We start from the raw sequence: 16,054 nt of genomic DNA, 5'->3' as shown, positions 1-16,054 counted from the left end.
AGCGGTTCAACCCCCAACATTTTTCATGAATCTTTGGCGCCCTTGTCTTTATATATTCATTTGGCAGTTTGCCTCTGTTGTACTTATTTTTCAGTCCTTTTTTTTTAATAAAAAATGTAAGTGGCAGTTGTGTGCTTGTTTGCAAGAGTTTCCTTATTTTAAATTAATATAGGAGGACCTAAAGATCAGAACTAGGTGGGTGTCAAAAGGAGGGAGGGGACCTAAAGATCTTGGAAGTCTAGGAGTAGTTCCATGTGAGCTATTAGCTAGTTGATAGATGCTATCCTTTTCCTTTATATCTTAATGGGGTCCACAGAGATATGACCTTGAGCTCTCCACTTGGTGCTAATTTAATACACATAGAAACACTTTTATTTTCCTGGTTTTCTTGTAAGTCTCTATTTACTGTGTTATTTATGCAATTTTCTTTTATTAAATCTGGTTTTGGTACATAGTGATCAGAAAATAATTTGAGGAGCTTGTCATAGAATAATTTTTATTACAGCCAAATGATATATTTTCCTGTGCAGACTCCTTCATTTCTTTTATGTATGAAGTCTACTTTGAACCCGTGGGTCATTTCAGTAGTATATTTTATTATTCTCTTAAGTTATAAGTAGTTGTTGAAATGTAATACTGACCTTTTGAATGTGTAACAGTGCGTCCAAGGCCGTGGAGATTTTGGAAGCATATGAAGGGACTTTAGAAAATGATTTTCCTCCAGATAATGAGCGGTGTGAGCATGGGGAAATGCTTTTATATAAGGTTATCCTTTGACAGAATGTCTGCATCTGTTTCTTATTTAATGCACAGTGCTTATTTAATGCACAGTGCTTATAACTTTTAACTTAATTAACTGTATTAATTGCACATCAAAAGTTTTCATATAACTTGTAACTTCTAAAACACTATGAAAGGATCAGTGGTAACTTGCCTTTTGACCTTGAATTCTATGGTTGAACCTAATAATGTAAAACATGGACTGAAAATTTTGTGACCCAGCTCTTGCCAGTCTATATAGAAATGTTAACCATTTTTCTATCAAACCAAGTGATATGGATGGTTTGTGCATTTTGGGTTGATTGCTTACCAGAGCTGAATCAGCAATTTAGTGACCTGATCATCTGACTGACTGGGTCAATCATTGATCCAAAGTTGTGATTGTAAAAATAAAAAGAGCACCTTCGTGCTTTGCGGCTCCTGTCGTGGTGGGGTCTAGAGGAGATTTTGGTTCATGTAGGCAGTCTTAACTTGTATGTAGAGAGGCTGATTCTTGAAAAAAAGATTTTGATAAAATATATGACGAAACATTGTACAATGCTGATTTTATTTTATTAATTTTTTTATGAAAATACTTTTCTGTACCAAATATTATTGCTCAGATCTCTTTGTTGGAGGAATGCGGATTTCTTGAGAGAGCTCTTGAAGAGTTGCGCCAAAAAGAATCAAATATTGTATGTATGCTTTATTGACCTAGGTAATTTATAATTTAACCTATTATCCATAATACAATAACTTGTTTCTGATAACGTCTCTTCAGGTTGATAAACTTGCAGTTAAAGAGCAAGAGGTTTCACTTGTAGTGAAGCTTGGTCATTTAGTAGAAGCAGAATCGCTGTACAGGGCATTACTTTCCATGAATCCTGATAATTATAGGTAGTAAAGAACACTTAGGTTCAAGCATCTCAATTGATCATTCTTTTGATATGTCATGACATTTTATATTTGATTGGTTTTGTCCATCTTCCATCACGTGCTTTTGTGCTTATTTTGAAGATTTTAGGCCACTTCTCCAATTCTGTCCTGATTTTGGAAAGGACTAAGGACTGTAGTTCCTAGGGATCAATTTTTTTCATTTTTTATTGTTGGAGCCAAGGATCTCCACCTGTATGATTGAGCCTTCAAGTACACCCAATTTCCCCACTTGAAATTGTAGTTCCCTTTGTTTATCAGTGCCTCCAGTTTTTATAAGTTTATACTGGCATGCTCTTTTTGTTGTTGGTATTCTGACTTTTTGGAACTGGGAGCTTTATTGGGTACTTGTGGTTGTGTGTATTCATTGTTTACCTGATGTTTTACAAGTGGAAAGGTGGGTCCTACTGAAAGGTAGATTAGGATAAAGCTAATTTTGTCTTAATTTTTCCGAGAAATTAGTTTAGATATTTTTCATTAGCTACCTGTGATAAATTGACGGCAGTATAATTTTTGCTTCTGTTGCTCTTTTCTTTTTTTGTCTATTGTTGGTATGATAAACTATCTATTTTTGTATTTGAATTGTCTACCATAAATGCTTATTTCTAGTATACTTGTAGAAGCTAAATGTCAGTTCATGATTTCATAATCAGATACTATGAGGGTCTCCAAAAGTGTGTTGGATTGTATTTAGAAGATGGGAAGTACTCTCCTGATCAAATAGATCGGTTAGTTTCCTTGTATGAAACACTTGGGCGGCAATATAAGTGGTCTTCTGCAGTTAAGGTAATGCAGTCATTGTTGTTATTGCTAGTCATTTATACCTTTTGTATAATATCTTTCCTTAAAATTTTAACACATCAGTAATATTTTTCTATATTATCCATTGAAGACATTTTCAGTACTTGCTTTTTATCTGGAAATGGTGTTTGTAATATATAAGTATTTGTGTGTTGCTGATGGTGTTTTTGGAGGCTGGAATTTCAATGTTTCATGCTTGATTGTAAATGTTTACAAAACTTGAATTGAATACCCATAAGCCTAGTAAGTGTGGTCATAATGTCTTAACCCTGTGTTTGGATGGATAATTTAAAAAACTTAGGAAATTAAACAGGGCTATTGAACTACACCAATTTAATTACATTCATTTGCTTAATCATTTGTTTGAAAAAGAGACTTCTGTAGGTAAAATATTTCAGAAAATCTAAATTCAGCTATGGTAATATACTGATCCACCGTTTTAAATTAGTATACTCTATACACAGCTGCTTAAGAAATAATAATCCTATTTTTGGTGACATCTTCATAAGATAATGTATGTGGTATCTTCTAGAATATTATACAGTATTTTTTGATCAATGAATATTATATAATATATTTTGATCAATGAATATTATATAGTATGGCCAAATGCATGGTGCTCTACTGCTGTATTTCCTGTCAAGGTAAGTAGAACTATTGGAGTTCTCAATTGTTTTGGATGAAATTCACTCTTCAGTGGATCTTTTTGTTTGCCAGAGAATACCCCTGGATTTTTTACAAGGTGACAAATTTCGAGAAGCAGCAGACAATTATATTAGGCCTCTCTTAACTAAGGTAATACCAAGTTCCTTTTCATATTTTATGTGCTTGCCTAGTTGTTTCAAAATTAATTGAAATTTCTTTTGGTGTTGTCTCTAGGGAGTTCCATCTCTGTTCTCTGATCTTTCTTCTTTGTACAATCATCCCGGGAAGGTCAGTTTTATCACTTACTTTTCATGATTGAATTTTCTGCAATTATGTATATAGCATGATATGATGGCCAAAGTTACGGATTCTGATTTATTTTTCTTTTCCTATTTTATTTACTCTTTGTCCAGGCAGACATTTTGGAACAACTTATTCTTGAGTTAGAGCATTCAATTAGGACATCAGGCCAATATCCTGGGAGGTAAAATACTAGTTATATCTATGCAAAACAAAAATACTAGTTACTTTCTTTTTCTGAACACGTGAATTGAGTAAAATGTTGGTCATCTTCAAAATCTCTTGGTTAACTCTTGAGTGAAGAAAGTGAAGAAATCTGCAAGGCAAGCATACATGTCCAATATTTTTTGTTGATCAGTATTTAATTTTCCATGGAAAAACCTTGAGCAGACCACTCAAGAGAAACCATGAACATAACTGTATCCCATGTCAAACAAATGGCAATGATCATTCTAGTTGGTACTCTTGTATTATATAAGTAACCAATGTCTTGTCTCTCTTTTATACAGTATGGAAAAAGAAGCCCCTTCAACTCTTTTGTGGACTTTGTTTTTCTTGGCTCAGGTTCGTGGTAACAGTTTGGTATTTAGATTCATTTTGCCCGCTTCTTTCACTAAGCAATTTTTGCTGGTGCAGCATTATGACAGGCGTGGCCAATATGAGACTTCCCTTTCTAAAATCGATGAGGCTATAGAACATACACCTACTGTCATTGATCTATATTCTGTCAAGGTTTGCACAGATTTATGAATACCATTCTGCTTGTTATTCAATTAGTTATTCTTTTTTGTTGTCCTTCTAATATATATTGTGAAGCTTCACATTCTAGTTAACCAAATACCATGACAGATTAAATGATTCTTAATTATGGTTTGGCTGATTAACTTTTAGAATTTCTTTGACAAATAATTTGTGCAGAATCTAAACCATCATTCATTGTGAGTGTTACACATATTGTCAGCATTGTCACATAAGTTACTGGCATGTCCAATTGTGTGTTTTTGTGCTCAATATAGCTATTTCTGATTAGTTTTGGGTTTTTGTCTTGCGCTTTCTATCATGCTCCTTTCAGAATGCAAATGCCAGATACTTTATGTAAATCTGATATGACATATGGAAGCACTTCAATTCTATTTTACTTTGAGAATATTGGGATATCTAATATTATAACTGAGTGGTTATATGTTTTCTACAAAGACTTTATTACCAACTTATGGATAAAGTAATTTTAAAGATTAGTTTCAAGAAGGAAAAAATACATATCGAATAGAATAGGTTCAGTATCGCACTATAATTTGTTTTGACTAGTATTGTGAAGTGTTGAATCAAATCAAAAGATATGCAATGGCCACACCTGATTTTTTAGCATATTGAATTGACATCCATGAAAATCTAAATTAAATGGTATGCTTCTGTGCTGAGGTCAAATAATTTGGATTCGTTTTCCAAAACTCAAAATGAAGTTTTGCTATGCTTGAGTGCAAAATGAAACTCTAAGCAAATCAGATGATTAAGTGTCTTGTGGGCCTTGTGTGTAGAGTACATATGGATAAAATGAATTGAAACTGATATTGGAATTTCGGGTGCTTTTGTCAACAATCAATTACAAAATTGAAAGAATTCTATTTGTGTTGTATAACAGAGTCGGATACTGAAGCATGCTGGTGATTTGAAAGCTGCTGCTGCATTTGCAGATGAAGCAAGGCGTATGGACCTTGCTGATCGTTATGTTAATAGCGATTGTGTTAAGCGCATGCTGCAGGCTGATCAGGTTTTTGTTTTTAGTTCCATTATATTTATCTATCAGCTATCATTCATAGTGATTTGAGTGGTTCTCTGGTTTTGCGTTTCTGACACTGCTTTATTTATGTATTCTGTCGATATCAAGGTGGCTTTGGCAGAAAAAATTGCTGTGTTATTCACAAAAGATGGGGAGCAACATAACAACCTTCATGACATGCAATGCATGTGGTTGGTATACGATGATGTATTAATATTCTGCATTATACAATCTACATTGTGGCCTAATTTCTTAATGCTTGTTGTAACATCTATATTTGCAAGGTATGAGCTTGCCTCGGGTGAAAGCTATTTCCGCCAGGGAGATCTTGGACGGGCTCTCAAGAAATTTTTAGCCGTGGAGAAGCATTATGCTGATATTACTGAGGACCAATTTGATTTTCATTCATACTGCTTAAGGAAAATGACTTTGCGTAGTTATGTTGAAATGCTTAAATTTCAAGACCAATTGCACTCACATGCATATTTTCATAAAGCAGCAGCAGGAGCTATCAGGTGAATATCATGTGTTTCGTTGGTATGATGCTTTATTGCTTGAGTTGTTGTGCTTGGTAGTGTTGGCAATTCATTGGGTAAATGGGTTATGTACATGCGTTGGAATTGAAAGCCGTTCACGTGACAAATACACATGAGAAGTTATTAGTAATTTCTTTTCTTTTGTTCTTTCTAACATTCTCTGCTTCACAGTTCTTGTGTGGCTGAGGGTTTTCTGACTAATGCTTGAAGTTTGGGGTGGGTTTATAGTTTGTGACTTTAACAGCTCTTCTTAGGGATTGCTATGACTATTCTAAATTTTCATATAAATAACATGTTAATAAAATTAGCACAGCAGTTTGCTTCTGATTATGTATTTATAGTATTTTGATTGTATTGCTTTGAGCTACAGATGTTATATTAAGTTGCATGATTTCCCCCCAAAGTCTACGGCAGAGGAAGATGAGCATATGTCAAACTTGCTTCCTTCTCAGAAAAAGAAATTGAGACAAAAGCAAAGAAAAGCAGAAGCAAGAGCAAAGAAAGTATAGTAGTAATTTTCATTGCTTCTAGTAACTTAATACAGTGAAGTCTTTAAATTTACTTATCCTTTTGTTCTATTTTGGTTTTAGGAGGCAGAAGAAAAGAATGAAGAATCAAATGCTAGTGGGGTATCGAAGTCTGGGAAACGACATGTAAAACCTGTTGATCCTGATCCACATGGGGAGAAGTTATTGCAGGTTAATTTTAATATCTTGTATGATCATTGGGATTCCTATTTAGCTTTGTTTTTTTCATGCACAAGTTACTACAAAATTTCTCCTAGTATATTTTTTTTCATGACCATTCTTGTGGTTGTCAGTTGTCACCTTCAATATTGGCATTTTGGATATGGTAAGATACTATATAACAACATCAAAGGTAGAGCTGTACATAGGTTGGGCCAACCCAACTCGGATCGACCCCAAAAAACAGTTTGGGTCTGGTAAATGGATGTTATGTGAGTTAGAGACCAATAATATTGATTCAAAGGATGTTGTGTAAGTTAGAGACTGTTGAATGAGAGAAAATGAGAGAGACATGTGGTGAAATCGTGTGTCTGAACTATACAACGAAGTCAATTTTATATAGGCTCAAAACAATAAATACACAAATAAATATAGGAGATACTATCTCTATATACATGATATGATATTCAATAAATATAAGATCATAAGTATATTTTTTACATTCTCCCTCAAGCTGCAACATATAAGTCATATGCACAAAGCTCATTTACTTATATAAATTGTTCGAGGACCTCTCAAGGACTTGGTGAAGACATCTGCCATTTGATAATTGGAATTAACAAAACTAGTGGTGATATCGCTTGATTTGATCTTCTCCCTTATAAAGTGACAATCTATCTCAATATGTTTGGTCCTCTCATGAAAATCCAGATTAGAGGCAATATGCAATGTTGCTTGATTATCACAGATTAATGTCATCAGTGTTGCCTTTTTAAAAAGTAGCTCTTTGAATAATCGTTTCAACCAAATGAGCTCACAAGTCATTAATGCCATAGTTTTGGATTCAACTTCAACACTGGATCTTGTAACTACACTTTGGTTCTTACTCTTCCAGGATATTAAGTTTCCTCTAACAAGTACACAATATCTAGAAGTGGATTGCCTATCAATGGGTGAGCCTGTCCAATTGACATCTGAATAACCATCTATCTGAGTATGTCTTCTATTTTCATAAGTTAGACCTTTTCCTGAAGCACCTTTAATGTATTTCAAAATTTGTATCACATCATCCCAGTGTTGTTGACAAGGAGAGTTTAAGAATTGGCTTACCACACTGATTGCAAAAGAAATGTTTGAACGAGTAACTATGAGGTAGTTTAATCTACCATACAATCTTCTGTATCTCCCTGAATCTGAAACTGACTCCCCCTGATTAGGTAGAAGTTGGACATTTGGATCCATAGGAGTATCAATCCACTTGACATTCAATAAACCTGTGTCTTCCAGAATATCCATGGCATATTTCCTTTATTACTAAGCAGTTCTTAGATTGGGTTACCTCAATACCCAAGAAGTAGTAGAGCTTGCCAAGATGTTTAGTTTGAAAATGATGAGATAGATGTTGTTTCAACTGGAGTATGCCTTGCTGATCACTACCAATTATGACAATATCATCTACACATACAATCAAATAGATGCACCATTGGGCTGAGTGACGATAAAAAAGAATGATCGGTTTCCCTTCAAATCATACCAAATTGTTGCACTATTGTGCTTAATCTGCCAAACCAAGCTCGAGGAGATTGGTTAAGACCATAGGGAGACTTGTGAAGTTGACAAACCATGGTAGAACCTCTGAGCAACAAACCCATGTGGTTGCTCCATATACACTTCTTCTTCAAGGTCACCATGCAAAAAAATATCTTTAATGTCAGGTTTGTGCATAGATCAATTCTAATGGCTGCAATAGAGAGTGGGAGTCTACCAAAGACCATCTTAGCCACATGTGAGGAAGTATCACTGTAATCAAGACCAACAATTTGAGTGTATCCTTTTGCCACCAAACGAGCTTTAAAGCGATCAATCTTACCATCAGGACCAACTTTTACCGTATTAAGCCAACATTCCACTAAAGACTTTCTAGATGGTAAAGGAACCAATTCCCAGTTACCATTACTCTGAAGTGCACACATCTCGTCAATCATTGCTTGTCTCCACTCTGGGTTGGATAAAACTTCACATGGAGATTTAGGAATAGAAACAAAAGACAAGGAAGACGAGAAAGTATAATGCTACGAAGAAAGACGATGGTAACTCAAACCAATGTAATGAAGGGACGAGTTACGAGTAGGACATATATCTTATGAATAGCAATAAGATTATCAAGGGTTGGATCCGATAAAGGAGGAGGTGGTGGCACAGGAGCGTCTGGAATGTCCTCAATATTGACATGTACAACCGATGGTAGTTCATGACAACGATATGTCTGAAGAGGTTATACAATTGGGGGATCCATAGGAGGAGTCTCAGGTGAGACAATAGAAGGGCCATCAAAGGTGTCTCCAGTGGGACTTACATAATAGGCTCTAGTGGTAAAAAAACAGGTGAAAAAGACTCTGGTGGGTTCACAGGAATGGTTGCAGACAGAGTGTTAGGGAATGACCCATAATATGTAACAAACTCAAAATGTGACATCAATCGATATGAGACATCGTCGAAGAGTAGGAGAATAACAATGATAACCTTTTTGGGACCGATAATATCTTAGAAAGACACATTTTAGTGATTGGGCTGAAAGTTTGTCAAGACCATCAGTGAGATTATGGACAAAACATGTAGACCCGAAGACACGAGGAGGAAGTGAGTGAAGAGGAGTATGAGGGAAGAGGATCGAGTGAGGGACTTTGTTATCAATGATAGACGAAACATCGGCCCAAAAACGGGATGGTACATTACCATGAAGAAGGAGAGTATGAGTGCTTTCACTAAGATGCCGATTCTTGCGTTCGGCTACCCCATTTTGTTGAGGTGTATGAGCACAAGATGTTTGATTAAGAAAGACATTAGAGGCCATAAATCTTTGGAATTGATCAGATAGATATTCACGGGCATTATTACTATCCAAAGTGCGAATGGATAACACCAAATTGAGTTTTAATTTTCTTATAAAATTGCCCAAATGTTTTCATTAAAAAATAACCACGTACAATGGGAAAATGCATCGATACATGTAACAAAATATCTAGACTTAAGAGTGGAAATAGTACGAGAAGAACCCCAAACATTTGAGTGAGCAAAAGCAAACGGGGACAAAACTCGTTTATTGGCCCGATCAGGAAATGACTACGAGTGTGTTTCCCTAACTGACACGACTCACAATGTAAGATAATTTGGAAACATTAGGTACTAACTGTTGAAGTTTGGGAATAATCAGATACCTAATTGAGCATGTATAGTAAGAGGAGAATTTGAGAGATAATATAGGCCATTAGTAAAGGTGACAACACAATCATGAGAACGAGTTAATCGACAAATAGAAATTAAATTAAATGGACATCCAGACACTTAAAGGACATATGTAACTGACAGAGAATGGAGGATTTGGATAATGCCAATCCCTTGGTACTGTGTTTTGAAACCATTTGTTGAGACTATCGTAGGTAAATAACCAAAAGTAGTGAGAGTGGAGAAAAAAGCCTTATTACCAGTAATGTGGTCAGATGCACCGGAATTGAGAACCCACAAGCTAAGGGAGGGTAAGCTGCAAACATTTGAATTACCACGTTGTGTAGCCGAAACAACAGAGTTGGAGTTCTGGTAATACTCTATTCACCAAAGAAACGATAAGCAATTACCTAAAACCAAAGAAAATCTTATTAATTAGTCATAATTAGTAAGCAATTACCTAAAACCAAAGAAAATCTTTTACTCTATCCACCAATGAAAATCTTCTTAAGTAGCCATAATCAGTAAGCAGTTACCTAAAACCAGCAACGAAACAGTAGTGGAATAGGTGAATTTTTTTTATTAATTTCTTTTTTTTATGTTGAAGTTGCGGAATTTTAGAGAAAATAAGTAGAGAAAATAATAAGAGTTTGAATATTATTGATAATAGCTTACAGTTGACTTTATTACAAAAGACTCAATATTAATTTCTATTTATAGAGAGACATAAACTCAATCCTCAATAAGTAACAAATCATAATAATATTGACAAATATTTTAAGATATCTCTATGATTATAAATTGATCATAGAAAATAACTCTAGATACTTTAATATAGTATAAAAGATATTATACGATATGTTATAATATTCTACAAGCTAATGCTTACTAAGCTTGAGCTTGTTACAAGAAATAATGTATTGCTCTGCAAAGTAATAAAAATGGCTAGAAAGGCAACTCAAGGATACATGTGTAGTCAGAGAGAATTGTTATAAATATAGTCTAGCCAAATAGCTGAAATGATCATTAGCTTGAGAGAAATTCATGACAAGCAATTGAACCAAGCAAGGTCTGTTCTTCTAGAAAACTGCATTTGGAAGCTTCAAACCAATAATAACGAAGACCTAAAATATTTAAACTTGAATCTGTTTCGGGAAGAGAGAGGCGTGCTTCAAGGAGAGAGAGGTGAGACCAGTACATCTGAGACAAAGATGGGTCTGGTTCATCTGGGACAAACTACCAAGCTAAGGTGAGTCATAAAAAACTGAATACAGATCTGGAACCAGGAGGGAAAACCCAATTTGGACGACTGAAACACTATGTCAAAGGAAGACAAACATGCATGTGCTCGAGGCTGTTGGCGGCTGCGTATGGGATGAATGCGGCGGATCTTAGAGGCACTTGAGCGCGTGGGTAGCAACTTTTGGCCTGAAAAATATGGGTTGTGTAGATTGGGAGATTCCACACACAATGGAAGTGGTTGTGTCGGAAAACTTCCTGGAAAACTTTTCCAGCAGGGGCGGCAGACGGAGGCAGCAGTGGCGATTGTGGGCGGACGTGACAGCGGTCAGAAAAAGGATGGTCACATTAGAAAAGAGAAACTATGATTATATTCCAAACTGTTGGGAACTCGGAAGCGGAATATAGGAGTAATCATTCAAGGAGGATTGAAAAAAAGGCTTTGATACTATGTTGAATGAGAAAAAATGAGAGAGACATATGGTGAAACTGTGTCTGAACTACACAACGGAGTTGGTTTTATATAGGCTCAAGGCAATAAATACACAAATAAATATCGGAGATACTATCCGTATTTTCATGATATAATATGATATGCAATAAACTCAAAGATCATAAATATATTAGAGACCAATAAAATTGATTATCAAAAGTGAAGCATTTCACTAATGCGCACCCAATATGAAAAAAAACCCTATATTATTCAATGGTTTCAAAAATTATTCTTTGAAATAAATTTCCCCAGGAAAATAATAATGGGAATCTTCTTCTGGATATTTTTTAAGAAGTTTTTGGCTATTACTTTTCTACCCTCATTTATAATGTTTGTCTTTTTTAATATTGGTGAGTGTATGTAATGTTTCACAATTTTCCATAATGGTGAGTGTATATATATATATATTTATATATGGAAAAACATTAAAAATATAAAACACTAAATGAGTTCATAGGTTATGATGATTTTTGGTTTTGTCTGTTATAATTGGATATATATATATATATGGAAAAACATTAAAAATATAAAACACTAAATGAGGTCGTAGGTTATGATGATTTTTGGTTGTCTGTTATAATTGGGATCGAATTGAGTATTATTCTTAAGGATTAGTTTTTGAAATTTTTTCCTTAATAGATATGAGGATTTGGATTTTGGAGTGTAGCATTAGGCTATCAGCATAGGTAGGAATTTGTGCTTTGTATTCTGCAAAAAACATCTAACATATATTATTCAAATTTTTATTTTTCTAATTTTACTTGTCTGTATATCTTTTCCCTCCATCTGTACCTAATGACTGAATCCTATAACAATGTAAATATGAATAACAAGTTCTCCTGTGAATAGCACTTTTCTTTCAAATAGGTATTATATGGAATTGACTAGTTAGAATACCATTCTGTAATATGAGTGCTTGACATATTTATCAAACTGTTGAAATCTGTCTGTATAATGCATGAAGTGTCAGGTTTATCAAACAGTAGTTTTTATGTCATAATGTTTTTTTACTATAGTCATTATAATTGTAAGTACTGATATAGTCCTGTCTCGTTGGTTTTTCTGTGCTTAGGTTGAAGATCCATTGTCTGAAGCTGTTAAATACTTGAAGTTACTGCAGAAGAATTCACCTGATTCACTGGAAACACATTTGCTCTCTTTTGAATTATATACAAGGAAACGGAAGATTTTGCTTGCCTTTCAGGTATGAGGAGAGCAGTGATTTTATTTTATTTGGCACTATTTTTTTCTTTACTATGTAAGTTTGTCTGGCTACTAGTGCATTTGTAAGCAGTTAGGGTTATTTTCCTTGCTATTTTAAGTGCATTACAAGTGTTTTAGGGAATTTAATAGAGACAAATAAAAAAGGAAACTGGAATTACGTAAAATAAGGAAAAATAAATGATCCTCTCGGTCCAACTTCACATTCTTTACATCTCTTTTTCTTGTCCTATACACATACTTCATGGCCCTATCAGTGCCATATTATTGAATAAATAATTAATGCCATTATATCTCTGATTATTCTATCAGAGATCTATTATTTATAAACAGTTAATGTCATTATAGCTCTGATTATTTAAATTTTTTATTTTTTTTATACTTCTTTATTATGTTAGACTATGATATGATGCCAGTTGAATATGATTTTTTCTGTATCTTTGGAGTTGTAGGCTGTGAAGCAGTTATTAAGGTTGGATGCTGACCACCCTGATTCTCATCGTTGTTTGGTATGATATCTCTTCTGAAAGAGCAAATTAATTCCATTTTATTGGGATAAAGTTATTTTAATGATATTTTCATATAAAATATCATCTGAATTATTTGAAAAGCATGCAGTAGATTAGGTAGCCTGAAAGAAAATATACTTTTGGATTTGCACAAGCTATTGTTGATCTGTTATTTAATTTCTTCATTCTCATGTTTAGGATGCAATTTGCTTTCCTTTTTCTTTCATCTTTTCTCCATGTCACACATGCAGAAGTAAAAAAACTCTTTCTGATGGCATTTATTTGTCCATATGTTGCAGATTAAATTTTTCCATCAATTGGGATCCACAAGTGCTCCGGAGACTGAAAGCGAGAAATTGATATGGAGTGTCTTAGAAGCTGAGCGCCCAACTATTAGGTTCTTGATGCCTTAGTTTTTTACTTTTTTCTTACTCTCACTTATTGTTGGATTATGATTTAATTCTTACGTATCTGTTGATTCCTTTCTTGCAGTCAACTGCATGAGAAATCTCTTTTTGACGCAAACAATGCTTTCCTTGACAATCATAAAGGTTGTCTCAGTGAACATAATTATCTACGTGGCATCACATGCATTTCAAGCTTCTATATTAATTTTTTTTATTGTTTATCTATTGTTTGCAGATTCTTTGATGCATAGAGCAGCTTTTACAGAAATCTTGTACATTTTGGATTCTAACAGAAAGTCTGAGGCTGTCAAGTTGATTGAAGAGTCAACAAATAATAGTTTGCCAAGGTAATGCTTTATAACATCTTGCTATGTGCTATTAGTATTAACCACACTTAACAACACTTCTTGTGTCAGTTAAGTATTGGATTGATAAAATATTATATAGCCATGACACTGTTTGACAGTGTTACTTCAGAAAGCTTGCTGTAATTCATCGTCACACCCCTCCCCTCTATGAGTTGGCTTACCTGTTAACCTCATTTTAGTATGGAGGGTGTTGAGAATCCCACATCAATTAGAGATATGACTTGGGTAGGTAGTCTTCACCTTATTTTAGCGGGTTTTGTGGTGACGAGTTACACTCTAATTTCAAATTCTGATAAATCCACCCACAAATTGACGAGAGATGTGGCCTAGATTACCGAAATCTTGGAAAGTCCTCTCACTTTACAAGCTAGTATTAGGTTGCTTGTCTTAGTCTCGTAGAATTTAGAGATTGATTAATAGTATGGAGAGTGAGAAAATACATTTGACTACAATCTACCCCTCTGCTCAGATAGAAATGTTGAGATTATGAGTGGATTAAATAACCGCCCTTCTGATTGTGGTTGTAGATGAATCAAACTGGGCCTAGATCAAATAATGCATACTACTGAGAAAATTTTATTAAAAAAGTCTTCAAAATTACGCCCTAAAATAAGTTAATGTGATGTTGAAGGGGATGGGGCATGTGTAGCCTATAACTGTATCAATATATCTGTCATGTCAGGGTTCATGCTTGTGTGACAGCAAGTGCTTCCCAAGCTTAAGCTCATCGTTTTCCTTTTAGTTTTATTTTTTGCTTTCAAAACAGTGATGAAGATATTGAGTCTTTCCTTAATTTCTTCTGCTAGAAATGGAACAATTGAACCAATCAGGGAATGGAAACTTAAAGACTGTATTGCTGTTCACAAGCTTCTCGGAACAGTACTTGTTGACCAGGATGCGGCATTGAGTAAGTATTACCGTGTTTTTTAAATTGCCTAATTTATATTCTGTATGTTGGCATTAAGGCCCAGTGCAGATTCTATAAGGAAATTTTTCTTAAAGTTTCCGATTCCTTTAGAATTTATGCCGTTCTCTAATTTTGTAGGGTGGAAAGTGAGTTGTGCAGAGTACTTCCCCTATTCGACGTACTTTGAGGGAAGACACAGCTCTGCCTCTCCCAACTCGGCCTTTAACCAGTTACGCAAAAACTCCGAAAATGACATTGCTAACCATTCAGTTGGTAGTCAAAATGTGGACTCTACCATATCAAATGGAAAATCATTTAAAGATCTTACTATCTGATATACACATTCATGAAGCTAACAGATATGCAAGTGAATTGGTTTGGGTGCATGGTAAACCAAACTGCATTTTACACTCCCAGAAACGACCTTGTTGCAATTTGCAGCACGTGTCACAGTTTTGGTACCTGTTATGGCAAATTCTATACGTTCTACCTCCCATATGTGAAATCTATTCCATTTGCAAATGTGTATAATTTTACTTCAAATAATGTTCTTGAATTGGATCTTTTATTTGCACTCCCCTTTTTCCCGGGAGGTGATATAGGGGCTCCAAAGATTTGCATCATTATCTGAGATTATATCATTTTGGTCGTTGGGAGAGGCTACAAAATTTCTAGGCTTCTGGTTCTGCATCCAACCAACATAAATTAGGGAGAGCATGTTGTACCTTTCCTATTTTATTAGCTTCTTTATCATGTATAAACATTAAATTGTTTAAATTTTGCTACAAGATGCTGGAACGACTGCTTTAATTTTCTGATGGATTTAGTTACAAAAAGATTTAGTTTAGTACTGTTGTATTATAGACTGTTTTAATGTCTGTGCAGAACGGAATGAATTGATTTGGTTCTGTTTTGATGAATGAAATTGGAATGTACTCTTTATTTCAAAAGGCATAAGTTTAAATACACATAACTTTCGACACAACCTGTATATTGCATTAACACCTACAGTAGTTTGATTTGTAATTATATTTAAGGCCCCCACACAGTTAATTCTTGGCTTGAGTAATAAGAGACTTTGCCTACACCTTGTCCGTAGTCTCAAAGCTTCTTATTTATTGCTTTTGGTATCAATGCTTTGAAAATAATAGTAAAAAGTATGAAATGCCACATAAACTCTAGTAACGAAGTCATGCAGAAAAGAAAATAAAAGAACAACCCTATTCTTTAAAAGTTCAAGTTAAA

General features: G+C 34.5%; 1 protein-coding gene across 1 annotated transcript in view; it reads left to right on the top strand.

Annotated features, from left to right (window-relative positions):
• The window catches only part of LOC101494830 (N-terminal acetyltransferase A complex auxiliary subunit NAA15-like), a 20,501-nt gene extending 4,742 nt beyond the window's left edge, over positions 1-15,759 (top strand). The window contains exons 6-26 of the mRNA XM_004506811.4: positions 660-765; positions 1,383-1,454; positions 1,541-1,656; positions 2,346-2,478; positions 3,211-3,288; positions 3,373-3,426; positions 3,552-3,622; positions 3,948-4,002; positions 4,075-4,170; positions 5,081-5,209; positions 5,327-5,409; positions 5,503-5,733; positions 6,125-6,257; positions 6,345-6,452; positions 12,470-12,601; positions 13,071-13,127; positions 13,427-13,524; positions 13,620-13,678; positions 13,770-13,881; positions 14,709-14,809; positions 14,948-15,759. Of these exons, the coding sequence (XP_004506868.1) occupies positions 660-765; positions 1,383-1,454; positions 1,541-1,656; positions 2,346-2,478; positions 3,211-3,288; positions 3,373-3,426; positions 3,552-3,622; positions 3,948-4,002; positions 4,075-4,170; positions 5,081-5,209; positions 5,327-5,409; positions 5,503-5,733; positions 6,125-6,257; positions 6,345-6,452; positions 12,470-12,601; positions 13,071-13,127; positions 13,427-13,524; positions 13,620-13,678; positions 13,770-13,881; positions 14,709-14,809; positions 14,948-15,144 (2,221 nt within the window). The 3' untranslated portion in view covers positions 15,145-15,759. The remainder of the gene's footprint in view (positions 1-659; positions 766-1,382; positions 1,455-1,540; positions 1,657-2,345; positions 2,479-3,210; positions 3,289-3,372; positions 3,427-3,551; positions 3,623-3,947; positions 4,003-4,074; positions 4,171-5,080; positions 5,210-5,326; positions 5,410-5,502; positions 5,734-6,124; positions 6,258-6,344; positions 6,453-12,469; positions 12,602-13,070; positions 13,128-13,426; positions 13,525-13,619; positions 13,679-13,769; positions 13,882-14,708; positions 14,810-14,947) is intronic.
• Positions 15,760-16,054: the final 295 nt, after the last annotated feature.

This window comes from Cicer arietinum, chromosome 6 (genome assembly GCF_000331145.2).
Source record: "Cicer arietinum cultivar CDC Frontier isolate Library 1 chromosome 6, Cicar.CDCFrontier_v2.0, whole genome shotgun sequence".
In the NCBI taxonomy this organism is placed as follows: domain Eukaryota; kingdom Viridiplantae; phylum Streptophyta; class Magnoliopsida; order Fabales; family Fabaceae; genus Cicer; species Cicer arietinum.
This window is presented reverse-complemented; position numbering and strand designations above follow the sequence as displayed.